Source organism: Pelodiscus sinensis, chromosome 26, assembly GCF_049634645.1.
Source record: "Pelodiscus sinensis isolate JC-2024 chromosome 26, ASM4963464v1, whole genome shotgun sequence".
Taxonomy (NCBI): Eukaryota; Metazoa; Chordata; order Testudines; family Trionychidae; genus Pelodiscus; species Pelodiscus sinensis.
Window position 1 is genome coordinate 20,273,699 of NC_134736.1, and position 15,278 is coordinate 20,288,976.

General features: G+C 52.9%; 1 protein-coding gene across 1 annotated transcript; it reads right to left on the reverse strand.

Annotated features, from left to right (window-relative positions):
* Positions 1 to 265: 265 nt before the first annotated feature.
* Positions 266 to 1,345, reverse strand: LOC142820535 (uncharacterized). The gene is made up of 2 exons (XM_075909713.1): positions 978 to 1,345; positions 266 to 782 (listed from the first exon to the last, which is right to left on the reverse strand). The coding sequence occupies exons 1-2, from the start codon at positions 1,321 to 1,323 to the stop codon at positions 319 to 321; spliced, it is 810 nt and encodes a 269-aa protein (XP_075765828.1). The 5' UTR covers positions 1,324 to 1,345; the 3' UTR covers positions 266 to 318.
* Between the last annotated feature and the right edge of the window lie 13,933 nt (positions 1,346 to 15,278).

Here is a 15,278-nt window from a genome sequence, read left to right on the forward strand (position 1 = left end):
GCCGCCGTCCGGGAAGCCCAGCGGGGGGCCATCCGGATCCGGGAAGCCCTGCGGGAGAGCTTCCAGGTGGAGGAGGAGGAGGACTGACCTCTCCCTGCATGCCCCACCGGGGCCTTCTTCCACCCTACCCCCCCCCTTCCCCTTTCCCCTCCCTATCTACTGTACAATAAAGACACCTGTTTTTCAAACAAAAACGTCTGTTTATTTCAGAGAACTGGGGTGGGGGAGGGAGGAATGAAGGTGGGAGAAGGGAGGGGGAAACCTGGGACGAGGGAGCTGGAAGGGGAGGGGAGGGAAGGGAGGAAGGGAAAGGAAAGCTCAGGGGTGGGAGTCTGGGTGCCTCTCCCGTCTCGCCACACTGCGGGTCCGGGGGCGTCGGTGGGGAATGGTTGTGGAGGGGGGGGCAGAGAGGACAGGGGGTGTGGAGGAAGCAGGAGCGGAAGCAGGAGCGGAAGCAGGAGGAGCAGGGGGAGCAGGGGGAGCAAGAGGGGGAGCAAGAGGGGGAGCAAGAGGGGGAGCAGGGGGAGAAGGAAATGGAAAGCAGTCTAGCAGGCTCTGGAGGTGGCCTCGCAGGGCACGGCCCTGCTCCTCCAGGGCCTCCAGACTCCTCTGGCGCAGCCTGAGGTCCTCCTGGACCCAGTGGTCCTGGAGACGGAGCTGTCGGTCCAGGAACCGGAGATGCCGCCTCTGGTAGTCCTCCTGGTTCCTGGCTGTCCTGCTTGCCCGGGCGCGGGCGGCTGCTGCAGGCGGTGTGGTGCGCCCTGCAGGCCCCGGTGCTGCAGCTGTGGTGCAAGAAGACCAGCGGTCAATTACCCCAGGGGCCCAGGTGTGTGAAACCCAGCTCCCCTCTGCAAGGCCAGGGCCCCTGCAGGATCCCCAGCTGCTGCTCCGTGGTGGGCAAGGCCCAGGCGCACGGTCCCGGGGCTCCCTCTCGCCCCAGCCCCCCGTACACATAAGGGGAACACGAGGGTACTCACAGGTGGACGCCTCCCCGGCCTCTGATGATGCAGGCGAGCGGCTCTGTGGGGTGCCTCGGGGGTCCCGGGTCCTGGGAAGGCTGGCGGCAGGCTCCTGTCTCTCAGAGCCCTCTTCCTCCTCCTCGGTGTCCAGGAGCGGTCCCTCTGCCCCGGGGTCAATCACGTCCCGGGGGGCAGGGACGGCATGAGGCCCCAGGATGCGGTCCAGGGCATGGAAGTGGGGGCAGGCCTCCGGGTCAGCCCCTGGCAGGCAGGCCCGGGAGTAGGACTGCCACAAGTCTTTAATCTTGCAGCGCACCTGCTCCCGGCTGCGCTGGTGGCCCCTGGCGGCCAGGCTGGCAGCCATGCGTCCATAGACGGCCGCGTTCCGGTGGCTAGTGCGGAGATCGTGGACATTTGAGGCTTCCCCCCAAACCTCGATGAGGTCCACGATCTCCGCACTTGACCAGGCGGGCGCCCGCCTTTTGCGCCCCCGGGCAGGCTCCCGGGAGCCGCCAGGCTGGTCGTGGGGAGCAGTGGAGGGCTGGGAGCCCTCGGATGGCTGGCTCATCCTGTGGCAGGTGCAGGCTGTGCAGGCACGGGTGCTTGCAGCCTTGCAACTGGCACAAAGTGAGTAGCCAGCCCGTGGCCCTTTAAGGGCTCCGGGGCCGGGAGGGGGGCAATAGAGTTTCCCTGGTGTTGGCCAGAGTGGCCACCAGGGAAACCTGGGAAGCCTTAGCCTCCCACTAGTTCGAACTAAAGGGCTACACAGCCCTTAGTTCGAACTAGCTAGTTCGAACTAGGCGTTAGTCCTCGTAAAATGAGGTTTACCTAGTTCGAACTAAGCGCTCCGTTAGTTCGAATTAAGTTCGAACTAACGGAGCGCTAGTGTAGCGCATAGGAAAGTTAGTTCGAACTAACGTCCGTTAGTTCGAACTAACTTTCTAGTGTAGACATACCCTTATTTCAAAATAAAGTTGCAGTGTAGACACAGGGTGACTGTGCGCTGTGTCAAGAAAAACTTCCTTTTGTCTTAAACCTGCTGCCTATTAATTTAATTTGGTGACTCCTAGTTCTTACGTTATGGGAACAAGAAAATAACTTCTCCTTATTCACTTTTTCCACACCCGTCAGCGATGTCTACACTGGCATGATTTTCCGGAAATGCTTTTAATGGAAAAGTTTTCCGTTAAAAGCATTTTCAGAAAAGCGCGTCTAGATTGGCAGGACGCTTTTCCGGAAAAGCACTTTTTCCATAAAAGTGTCCGTGGCCAATCTAGATGTGCTTTTCTGGAAAAAAGCCCCGATCGTCATTTTCACGATCGGGGCTTTTTTGCAGAAAACACTACTGTGCTGTCTACACTGGCCCTTTTCGAGAACAATTTTCCGGAAAAAGACTTTTGCCTGAACGGAAGCAGCATAGTTATTCCGGAAAAGCACTGATGATTTTACATTAGATTGTCAGTGCTTTCCCGGAAATTCAAGCGGCCAGTGTAGACAGCTGGCAAGTTTTTCCGGAAAAGCGGCTGATTTCCCGGAATAACTTGCCAGCGTAGACACAGCCGTCGTGATTTTACAGCCCTCTATGCTATCCCCCTTTCATCTCCTCTTTTCTAAGCTGAATAGTCCCAGTCTTTCTTATCTCTCTTCATATGGGACCTGTTCCAAACCCCAAATCATTTTTGTTGCCCTTTTCTGAACCAGAGCTGGGAGATTTGTTCTCCCCGCTGTATTCATTCTGGGGTAGATCTGTCCCTACCATCACACCCATACCTTTGCATCTGATGAGAATCAGTCACATTCCACACACGTCCCATTGTCCTGGCACAACCAAACTCTGATCTTGCCCTAAGGTAGGATCAGAGGAAGGCACATGCCACATTTGGTGAGCCTGGCTCTTACATTTAGGGGGCGTTTTTGAAGAAACGACTCACAGACAGACCGACATGCATACTCTTCAAAATATATAGTGAGTTTCTGTTTTGTAAAGTAAGGGTATGTCTACACTGCATTCTTGTTTCGAGAGAGGAATGCAAAGTAGGCATACCGGAGCAGCAAATTAAGTGGGGATTTCAATAGCCTCCGCTTCATTTGCATACTCTTGCTTGAGTGCTCTTTTGAAACACAGCTGTTTTGAAAGTGAAAGTGCGCTTCGGACAGGATTCGTTTGAAACAAACCCCTTGTTTTGAACTAACCTTACTCCTCATTTTTGGCTGACTTCCATTTGCATAAATTGGTCTTTTTTTTTTTTTTTTTTTTGCACAACATAAGAGCAGGGAATCGGAGGATTTATAACCCAACAGTTTCTACAAGCATCAGCAATGTTAATGTGGAATCGATGTATACTGGGGAGACGTGTAGCGGGGTTGCCCTGTATGGTGAAACCTCAAAAATAGTCCGAGGCAGGCTCCGTTAATGAGGATGTGCTACTTCGTCTTAGAGCCCTGGGAAGCCCTGGAGAGTAATTAGTCCGAATGACTCCGGGGAGCAGTTATTTTGAAATAGCAGCACTGGAGCATCCACACGACTGTTATTTCAAAATAAGTGTTATTCCCCAAGGAAAGCAGGAGTCCAGATTTCGAAATAAGCGGCCCGTTATTTTGAAAGAAGGGATTTGTTAGGGTGGATGTTCCACCCATAAATTCAACCTGGGGGGCATTATTTTGAAATGAGGCCCTAGTGCAGGGCTGGGGTAAGTGCCTTGTCGGGGTGGACACCTTGAATGTAACAGCGCTTGGGGGTGATTTACTGCACAGTGACTTACCAGTGTAGACTTGGCCTTAATGCTAGTCAGTGTCCTGCTCACTGTGGTCAGTTTTTGTTTTCTCCTTCTTGTTGGCTAGATCAAGTTTCAGGGAAGATGAAGGTTCCCGCCATCTGCCAGAGCCAACTCCCCTCTGCCTGGTTTTCTTGTTTTCTTCCTGACTTCTTTTCTTCCTGGCCCGGGGGGGGGGGGGGGGGAGGAGAAGAGGGGTTCATTTGTTTTGTTTTCAGGAAAATCACACTTTTAAGAACATGCCCCGTGTCCCAGAATGCAGGAGGCTCCGTGTGCGCGTGTCTGAGCCTGCACAGCCAATCTACGTAGAGAAACTAAACTTCCATTTTCAGCCGATCTCCGCAGCAAGGTTCCAAGCTCTCTCCAGGGGGAAGTTGAAGGAGTCTGAGGGTCCCCCACAGGAAGGAATTCCTAAATGCGCCTTCCCAGGTTCTCAAAGGGGGTTGCGTTTCGGTGGTGGCAGCGTTACCAATCCAAGGCTGGAGAATCTGTGATCTTGGGAGCTTTCAACACAAGCCTTTACTGGCAGGGCGTTCCCACGTCCTCAGCAGGTCTCCATCTTCTGCACCCGATGTGCCAATGCAGGAACAGCCTGGGCAGTGCGTAGCCGGCACGGCTCTCCCATTGGCCAGTGGGAAGGGCGCGGGTGAGTCACTCCGCTAGGGGCTGTGGGCGGGAGGGAGAGGCAGAGGACAGGTGGGATGCAGTAAAGCAGCCCCTTGCCTCCTCCTTCTGACTGCTCCGTCCCAGCACAGGGCCATGGGAACGGGGACCCCAGTGAGCCAAAGGATTCGGGGGAGGGGGGTGTCCTCCAGCCCGGAGCTGAGTCCAGTCTCTCAGGTCCAGCTCAGTCACTCCCATGGCTCGCCCAGGTACCAAACCCAGGTCAATGACCCCCCACCCCCACTTCTCACATTCCTCTGTCCACAGGCCCCGAAACCTGCCTCTCTGCAGCTGCTCCCCTGGCAAAGGCTGCAGGTCTGGTTTCTGCCTCTGGGCCAGGGCTGCGGAGGGAGGGGCCGCAGCCAGGGCCGGCTCTAGGTTTTTTGCCACCCCAAGCAAAACATTTTTGGCCACCCCCCTCCCCCGCCCTTGGCCCGCTGCTGCAGGAGAGGCCCTGAGGAGGAAACCCCCCTTGCACCTGGCGGCTCTTTGACTCCCATCCCCCTCCGGCCAAACCCCGCCTAGTCCTGTCCCCCCTCCACACACCCCGACCCCCCCCACTGAACCCAGTTTCCACCTTCTCTCCCCTCCCAGCAAAACCCGATCCCCCCAACCGCCCCAGCCCGCCCCCTCCCCGCCGAACCCCCGTGACACCTCCTCGCAGCAGGCGCGGGAACGTGGGAGCGCCCCGGGGCAGGGTGCACGTGGCCCGGGTCCCCCTGGTGATGCGCGCACACAGGCGGGAAACGGAACGGGCAGGGCCAGGGGTTCGCGGCGCAGCTCCCGAAGCAAGGCAGCAACACCCCTCCCCTCCCACAGACAGTGCGGAGGCCACAGGACGGAGCCGCCTCCCCCGACTCTGGCCCCGCAACACCCGGGCCCCGCTAACCCCGCCCCAGCCCGCTGCGCTGCCGCCACGTGCCCGCCCCTGCGGATCCCGCCCCCGGGCGAGCCGGGCCAGCGAGAGACCCGCGAGCTTTCGAACCCCCGGGGCTCCCGGGTGGGACGTGCCAGTGACCCCGCGGCGCGGTGCCTGCACAGGGCTGGGCTCCCGCCCCAGGGCTGGCTCCGCTCAGGCCCCAGCAGCTGCGCTGCGAGCGTCCCCGGGCTGGCGGGCCGCTCTGCCCCCCTTCCCCTCGCACTGGGGCGCGGACCCTTCTTCCCAGGGGCCAGGTGGGGCAGCAAGAGCGCCCGGCCCCGGCCCCGGCTCCCCCGCCCCTTGTCCTGGGGGTCACAGGCAGGCCCGCGTCGGGCGGTGAGGCTGGCCGGAATGCTGCCCATGGAAATGTGCCGCCCCAAGCACGTGCTTGGTTTGCTGGTGCCTAGAGCCAGCCCTGTATGGTGTCAAAGTAATATGCAGTGTTAATTATTAGTTTGATGAAAGTATCATGTATCTTGCCAGTAAGTTTTTATTTGGCTAGTTATTTTTCCTATAGAATCACAGAGCTGGAGGAGATCTCAGGAGGTCAAGTCCAGCCCCCTGCCTAAGGCAGGAACAATCCCAACTAAATTAACTCAGCCAGGGCTTGGTCAAGCCCTGACTTAAAAATTTCTAGGGATGGAGATTCCACCACCTCCCTAGATGACCCATCCCAGTGCTTCACCACCCTCCTAGGGAAATAGTTTTTCCTAATATCCAGCCTAGACCTCCCCCACTGTAACATTATCTGTAAGTGAATCACCAATTTTCTCTTCAGACATAAATCATATAGCTTTCTCAATTATTAAATGTTATAGAATACTGGAGCATCAGATATACACTTTACTAGATCTGTTACACCTACAATTGTGCTGCACATCAAACATGCTGATGAATTGTAGGTATAAGAGGTATAGTACACGTATCCATACATATGTTCACCTCAAAAACTTTAGAAACAGCCACAAATAGAGAAAAAACACAATCGTTGTCTTAAGTTTGCAAGCAATACACACAGAACACTTTGGGATTGATTTTGGCGATGCATAGGGGTTAAAGGAATTGTAACCATTTGTGGAAAAATTCCCTGCACGGAAGTCAGTTCAGACCACAATGTAACCCTCTGCAATTCCTCATAGCACTCAAATAGAATCCATGTTAGCGCATGAGGCAAAAAGGGTGCTAGGAGTAGAAACCAGAGTATCTGCAGCAAAGGAGGTAGTGCTAAGGCTGCACCTTCTGTGCCTTGGTACAGAATTGTCCCATTGCTCTGAATATGATTTCTGCATACAGGTCAAATTCAGATAAAAATACATGCATATGCATTTATAACACACAGCTTGAAAGTCCAGTTTTTTTGAGGTCTGCATTTGTTTTCTTCATCTGTTTCTCATGGATTGCCGTTAAAACACTGCATGGAAAATACAACAAGGGTATCATACACATATAAGCACCTCTGCAGTTGAGAATTGTGGGGAAAATATTTCTTTCGTTTAATTTTCTAGTGTAGGTTAGATATAGGCTCTCTACATTCTGTACAATACAGTGTAACATTAGTCAATGATGAAAATGACCAATCATGTTTCTCTAAAACGTACTCTTGGGTTAAGTTCACACCCACTCTAGGAAACTCTATTCATCCAATCTTCAACTACATTGAATGCTCACTAATTAACAGGCCTCCCTAATTTGTCACTGAAAAATAAAACAAAGATCAGACAAAGAGTTGCTGGTGGCAAATTATTAGCAGCAATGGACATTCTACATTCAACTAAATTTTGGTGGGTATATTTGCATAACGGATGGGGGTCATTGTCAATCTTTAAGAGTTTTGCTACATCATTTTACTTCTCTAGGATGGATCGTTGGCTGATGTAAAACTGTACCCATATTGTTTTATTTTACCCCAAAACTGAGTGGATGGGAATCAGGAGAGCTCACTTACAGTGCAAGAATCTAGCACAAATATGTGCAAACAAGGTTGAAGTCTATTTCATTAAAAATAAAATGAACATTTAAAAAAAATCAGCCTAGATTTATTCTAAACTTTAGTGCCTGATTCTTCATTGTATTACTGGATGCTTTTGCTACTATAATTTAACTGAAATCAGTGTAATCTATTATTATAGTACAGGGGTTCTCAAACTTGTGATACCGCAACTTCAATCTCAGTTGCTTGCGACCCCCCTCTCCATTGCTGCAACCAGCCTCTCAGTTGCTCACGACCTCCCTCTAAGTTGCTCGTGAGCCCCTGGAGGGTTGGGACCCACGGTTTGAGAAACGCTGCTGTAGTACAACTGGAGCAATGCCAGTTGTGAATTAGACACACACGTTCTGCTTCTTATTTACACTATGGCTCTTCTACCCAAGGAAATGGAATGGAATAGCTACCGTAGAATGACTGTACTGCTGTAACTTTGTATAACTCCACATTTTCAGAGCTGGCGCTAGGCGTAAGCAGACTAAGCAATTGCTTAGGGCCCCAAGTGGCTCCAGTGGCCCTCTATTAATTTTTATTATGTGTTGTGGGAAGGGGGAAATATTCTTGCTTAGGGAATCCAATCGGCTAACACTGGCATTTCTATTTTATAATTTATTCTTGTATAATTTTATAATGTTATTCTCAACTCTATTATCTTTACTCAGAGGCTATGTCTACACTGTGCATTGTTGCACAAGAAGACATGCAAATGAGGAGCGGCAATGAATATCGCCGTGCCTTTTGCATACTCTATGAGCTGCCATTGTGCACAAGGGTCTTTTGCACAAGAAGGAGCAGTGTAGTACAAAACCCCTCTCTTGCGCAAAAGGGGAAAATAAGCGGCAGAACGGCTCTTGTGCAAGGGGGGGAGTTTCCACAAGAAGGAGCAGTATAGACTTCTCCTTCTTGCGCAAAAGCCCCTTCCGCAAAAATGGTGGCTCATTAAGTATGCAAATGAAGTGTGGCGATATTCATTGTTTTGCCTCATTTGCATATGTTCTTGCTCAAGACTGGGCAGTGTAGACATGGCCTTGTAGTGTAGAAATAGCTTCCGAGACCCTGGAACTTCATTTGCATATCCATGATGCATCGTGCAAAGTGACCCCTGTCTGTGGTCCATGGGCTGCAATGTCATACAATGCAACGCCAGAGCAGTCCAGAGAGTGGACTGATGGAGACGCACTGATGTCCCTTGCGCAGCAGGGCAAACTGTACAAACGATGCTACAGGGGACAGACCAGCCCCTTCCGAAGTCTCCAAGGCAGGGACCAGTTGCCTAAGGCAGGTCTGTGCATGCTGATGTCTTATCCTCGTCCATGTGCCATGCCTGGGCTGCTGCAATATGGCAGCAGCTATCCCCATAGCTTCTCCTGGTCTTCCCCCAGCCGCTTAGTGTCAGGTGCAAATCACCAAGTGGGTGATAGTTCATATCACGAGACCATCGGAGGTCTCCACACTAGCACTCCACAAGGCCACCTGAGCCTCGGAAGAGGTTTGGGGTCCCTAAGAAGAACAGGAAATAGAGAAAGAATGTGGGTGCAAAAAGGATGGAGATGGATGTTTCTGCCACAACATCCTCTGGCAAGGAGTTCCACAAGTTGACTTTGTGCTATGTGAAGAAATACTTCCTTTGGCTTACTGTATTTGAAATTTGCTCCCTATAAATTTCATTTGGTCTCCATCTAGTTCTTGTGTCCTGGGAAGAAGTAAATAACTCTTCTTTATGATTTTTCTCCATTGATTATATGATTGTAATTTGTTTACTTGATAGTAATTTCTCCTTTAGTCTTCCACTTGGAGAAAGCTAAAATCTTTCAGGCATGGAAGTGTTTCTACTGAGAAATTGGCTGTAGAAGAAAACATTATATTTCCCCTTGGAAAACTTGATCTGCAACTAGAAAAAATCCAGTTTTTGACAGGAAGTGTTTAGAATGAACAAAACCATTTATTTTCATTTCAAATTTCAAGTAGGAATAAGAGATCCTCCGGAAAAGAGCTTATTTTCCGGAGGATCGCATCCAGACTGGCGCTTTTCTCCGGCTTATCTACAAGCCGGAAAAAAGCGGCAGCCATGTTAATGCAAATGTCGCGGGGGATATTTAAATCCCCCGCGGATTTGCCTATTCCAAAGTGCTACATTTGCATCCCTATTACGGAATAGGGGCCAATGTAGACACAGCCTATATGTGTCTGTAACCCCAAGGAGATGACCTAGATTCCTGGGGCTCTGTCTGCTGGCAGCTCAGGGACAGGCGCAGGGAGTTTGCCTTGGGTCCCCCTCCCTACCAGGGACAGAGTCTGCCCGGCAACCCATAGGGTGTGAGATGCCCTTCCCAGGGAATTCAGGAGGGGAAGGAGGAGCCATTGGTGGGAGAGTCTGGAGCCAGCCAGGGAAGGGGAAGCTGGCTGTGTGGGAGCTAGTGAACCCCAGGCCTGCATGCAGGGTTCCCCCCGAGAACTAGCCTCTAGGGACCGGAAGGCAGGATCCCTCAGCTGGGTGTTATGTCTCCACTGTTGATTCCCAGTTTGTGGAGTTTGCTGGGAGGCTTCCCCAGCGAGGCAGAGCTGGCTCTCCCGCTCCCTGGGTGAGACCAGCCACCATGGTCAGCTCTTTCCCGTCTGCTGGTTCGGGGCTGCTGCCTGCTGTGTGTGTGTCTGAATGCTGGGCTAGGAGATTATAGTTTGAATTTTGGTGCAGTTGTGTGGCCTGCACCTTGAGCCCGGCACGCCTTTGTGGTGAGGGGAAATTCCGGGATTGAAGCAGCCTGATTCTTGCCTGAGGAGGATCCCTGCCAGAAGAGACCAGCCCCTCTGCAGTGACCAAGTCATCTCTGAACCTGAGCCTCATCCATGGAGTGTGTGAGTGCAGCATCTTTTAGTTAGTAAGTCAGGGAAATTGTTTGGGGATTTTATTACCTGCTGCATATTAAACCTGTGCGGGATTTACCACCTTCTCCCGCTTGTGAGTCCTTTGGGCTGTACTGGACCCAGTCAGCCCCACTGCTAAACCACTGCAGAGAAGAATTTTGTGGTCAAAAGTCATCAAGGGCCCCAGCAAAGTGCACGTACCAACGGGACACTAACCTTACAGTTGTTGGGCACCGGTGAACTTAAAAATAGTGTTTTACCCTGTTCTGTTATATTTGTCTCCTGTTTAATATAACTGTGTTTATTATAGTGTATGTGTTTGTGTTATTTTCTGGGAATCTCCAACTACCTGGCAAGTATGTGGGGATTCCCCTGGGTTAGAATTTTTCTCCCAAGCTGCCTTGGTGACCCTGCCAGGAAGGAGTGAGGGGGGTGGAGGCACCGCCAAATAAATCCATCGGAAAAAATAAAGTTGAGTGGGTGGCGGGATGCAGAAGAACCCAGACCTCTCCATCAAAACCTGTAAGCAGATTGGCCTTAAAGAAGGTAACCAGGTGGAGAGGGGCACTACATGTATATTTAGTACTAAGCAATTAAAACAACATTAAAAGGCATCACAAGCATTAAAAGGCATTAAAAGCAATATTTGAATGGAATAACAATCTACATCTACTCCTTAACCCAATTTAGCAGCTTAATTCTTAATTCAGTTTAACACACTCACACACACTCACCCTCTGGGGCTGGCCAGACCCCAGGGAATGTTGGGTAATTTGGTTGAGGTGGAAGTCCAATGTGCACATCACCCCAATATGCCGAATCGATGGACTCCAACTCCTGGGGGGAAATGGTGTGGTACATATCCCCTCGGCAGGGGCCAGGCCGGTGGGATGCATCCACTGGCTGCTCACAGTCCAGGTGGGGTGATGTCCGTTAGTGACACCCCCTTCTTCTTACTGGTGTGTCCACGACCGATCCAGAAATATCCGGTTTTTGCACCACTTGCCTCACCACTAGTGAGAAACAATGGTCTGTCCTTGGTTAGACTCTTCTCTTGTTACTTTTCTTATCTGGCAATGCTGGAAACGCTGCCTCAGCCACATACACAGAGTTCTTTTATTTCCCACGGTCCTTCTTCTTAAAGTTGTAAACACGTCCATGATCCTCCAGGGGTTTTGTCCAGAACAAACAAGTCCATAATTCTCTGGGGCGCTTGCCTGGACCTCAGCATGGCCTCTCTTCAGCTCACTTACTGTTGATTCACTCATGCACTCGTGCTAACCATTCACACTACCCATGATTCATGACACAGGTGACAGAGGAAGGCTGGTTCAGTGGTTAGAGAACTGAGCTGGGTTCAGCTCCCTGCTCTGGCCTGGTTCCTGGGACACTCGGGGTAAGTCACTGGGCTGGGATTCCCAACCCAACTCCCCTTAAGGTCAGTCAGTGTCAGGCACCTACACAGCTCTGTGAATCCCATAGTCGCTTCGTGCTTCGGTTCCCCCCACCTGTAGCACGGGGCTAATAGCCCTGCCCTGCCTCACAGGCAGGTGAGAGGATCAGTACAGCGATGCCCAGGAGGTGATCACTATGGCAGTGGGGGCCAAGGCAGCACCCTGAGCCTGGTCCGCACCAGGAAGTGTTGCTGGGGCAGTGGAAACCCCCCAGTGTGGACACAGCTCTAGCCCTGTGTAAGTGATTCTCCTCCCCTGGCACCACTGATGATGTCGAGTGAAATAATCCCATTGGCACTGGACAAAGGAGCCGCAGCATTTGCCTGGCACCCACCACCTGACACGGACAGAGATGAAAACTGGCTGAGGAGTTGGGGGGACAGTAGATCACTGCTCCTGCACCTGAAGCATCACAGCCCGTTAAACAGCTTCTCAGCCACTAAAACCATCGCCCCAGTGTCTGAACTTGGCTTTCCTGGGGCAGGCAGGAGGAGACCCGGCTGAGAAAAAAACGGCCTTTCTTCAACATGAAATTCTTCCCGGAACAAGCTTTGAATTTCAGCTATTCTAGGTGTTGTTGGAATCACCTTCTGCCTCCAGAGCCCTGTGACTGGAACAGGAGCATTTACTTCTCGCATTGGCCCCCTGCACACTGTGTGGCCATTTGTCGTCTTTTTGTCATGCATCCTGTGAATTTGCTTTTCAGCCCCAGCTCCCAGAGTCAAGGGATTCAATGAGCCTCTCAGTTTCGTTATCAGTTCTCTCCAACCTTTTACACCAAAGATCTCTTCTTCTATGTCAGGGCAAGCCAAGATCTACCTCAAGCACCCACCACCTTTTCCAAGTACCCATCCCTTCCCTGAGGCCCCATCCTCTCCGTTCCCCTCCTCTCCATCACTTGCTGTCCCCGGCCCTTACGCACTCTCCCTGGGTTGAGACAGGAGGTGCGGGCTCTGAGGTGGGAATGGGGGATTTGGGTGTGGGAAGGGATGAGAGATGTAAACTCTGGGAGGGAATTCAGGTGCAGCAGGAGCTTGAGAACGGATAGATGTCTCAGGAAGGGGGGTGTGACATACTGGACTGGCCTGGGCACAGTTGAAGGTGTCCACTCAGGGCGAATTGCTCAACTTTGGGGCTCCTTACAGACCCCAGACTGGAGACCTTCCCAAACAGGCTACAAACCAGTCCCAGAGAGCGCTTCAGCTACTTGCCTGAAGCCTCACGAGCAAAACCCCTCCAACATCCCCGCAATATCCGTGCCCCAGATGGCCCTGGGCCTCATATTCAGGTGAGGGGTCTTAGAACCCAATTTCACCTACCCCGAACAAGTTCTGTCCGGTTCCAAGAAACCAGCCACAGATCCCCGGTCAATTTACCTTCTGGACCTTACCCACAAATCACACTGAGCCAATCCTTTAGCATCTGACATCTAAAGATTTATTGCTAACAGAAAGAAAAGCATGAGAGTAAGGGTGCTAAAGTATCATACGCTACATGCATTGCATCTCCCAGCTCTCGATGCAAGCACTAGCAGAGAAGTTATAGCTGCTGGCTTGGAAGACCTTATTGTACATCCTAGGTTAAAACGGGTCCTCAGTTCTTTCCAGCTCTTCGATCCCTGCACTGCTGCCTCTGGGATGAAGTGCTGAGCTGATTACCAAGATGGAGTCAGCCACATGGCATCTTTATACATCCTTCCTGGTCTCTTCTTGGCTGCAGCAGGTCACCTGGCCAGTGGCCTATCACTGTGTTCCCTGCTGGTAGCCCTTAGGTGTTGGTCACCATTCCCAAGGCTTTGTCCTTGGCCCATTGAGTGCTATTGTCCCACAGGGCCTCACTAATCAGCATGTCCATAGGCCGGGCTCTGCCCACTGCTCAACCACATTCAGAGAGACTTCCAGTCTCCACACAGATTACAGATTCCTAACTACACACACAGACCCTGTGGAGAAGGTAAGAGCCTCCGAGGGGGTGGGAACTGCTCAGTCTGATCCACCTGGTCCCGGCTGGATTCTAGGCACGGAACACTGGGTGAAAGGGTCGGAATTTTATTCCCCACCTGGGGCTTTGTCCCTTAGAACCACTGGGGCCGTGGGGGTTTCTCCTGTTTGGTTTCTCTTTCCCTCCGTCCCGCCCGCATTTCTCTTCTTTTCTTGTCTCTTTTGTCCTCTTCTGCTCCCCACCCCACATGAAGAGCTGGTCTCCCAGGAGTCAAACCAGAAAGGTGGGGCATAAATAGTGCTCTGACTGGGATCGCCCCCATGATGTGGCCAACCTTTGGGCTCTTTGGTGAGAACGTTCCACCGCCCTCCCTCCGTCTCTCCGATTGGCAGGACAGAGGCATTGATGGGGAGGAGTCTCAGGTCCTTGTCCTTGTGCAAGTCTGAGCCAGTATGTCAGACCCAAGGAGATGTTTAGCTAAGGTTGGTGGTTCTCTGTGTTCACTGTCTTGGGCCCAGACCCACTTCTCAGATGATATTCCAGAAGACAGTTGGCATTACCATGTACACCAAAGGGTGCGTCTACACTGGCCCTTGAATTTCCGGAAAAGCAACGATGCTGTACTGTACAAAATCAGCCGCTATTCCGGAAACCGTACGATGCTCCCGCTCGGGCATAAGTCCATTTTCCGGAAAAGCTTTTCCGGAAAAGGGCCAGTGTAGACAGCTTTTCCGGAAAAGCAGAAAAAACGAAAAAAAGCGGTTTGGACGCTGGGAGACCCCGTAGGAGCCGCGGACTTCCTGGTAAGCCCGAGCTGTTAAAGGGCTCTCAGGCTGCTGGGCGCACGTGCCAGGAGCCTGTCTGGGTCAGCTCTGCCGCCTGCTGTGCTGCCCAACACTTTTTTCCTTTCGGCTCACCGCACCATGGCAGCTCCTGCTGGAGAGCCCCCTGGACCCCCAGCGGAGGAGGCCCCCAGGGGCCGCAAAAGGCGGGCCCCATCCTGGAGCCCCAGGGAGCTGGAGGCCCTCATCGAATTATGGAAGGAGGAGGAGGGTCTCCACGACCTCCATTCCCGGTGCCGGAACGCTGATCTGTACACTCGGCTTGCGCAGAACCTGGCCCAGCAGGGACACCCCAGCCGCAACTGTGAGCAGGTCCGCTCCAAAGTCAAGGAGCTGCGGCTGGGGTATGTCAGGGCCACTGAGGGCAGGGGGGCAGGACCCGACGCCTGCCCATATTTTGCGGAGCTCCACTCCTTTCTGGGAGAGCCCGCCCCTCAAGCCCCACCGGTCCCCGTGGACACCTGCCAGCGGCCACCTATTAACCGTCCCACCGAGCCGGAGGAGGCAGACGACAGCGGCAGTGCATCTGGGGAGGAGGCCAGCGTTGCCACCCAGCAGGCCCCCTCCAGCAACTCCTCCGAGGACGGGGAGGAACCCACTGGTGAGTCTGTGCAGTTTGCACTCCCAAGGGTGGGGGGCGGAGGGCGGGAGGTGGGGAGCCAGGTGCCCGGAGGGGGGAGGGGGAGAGCATGTCACTCAGGCCACGTGAGCTGCACGCTGCATAGCATGAGGACAGCAAGCAGCAGGTGCAACCACGTGCAGCCTGGTGACCGAGCGGCACGTGACCACGGCAGGCAGCTGCAGGCCACGCCTGGGACCCTGCTGCTCACACACATTTGGCGGGACCAGGGGGAAGGGTGGATGCCGGACGGAACTG

What these genes read in the sequence shown, in the direction of transcription:
- LOC142820535 (XM_075909713.1), bottom strand. Translation starts at nt 1,323, where the DNA reads ATGGCTGCCAGCCTGGCCGCCAGGGGCCACCAGCGCAGCCGGGAGCAG. An exon ending in GGCCGGGGAGGCGTCCACCT is followed by an intron (nt 783 to 977) that starts GTGAGTACCCTC and finishes CTTGCACCACAG; the next exon opens with CTGCAGCACCGGGGCCTGCA.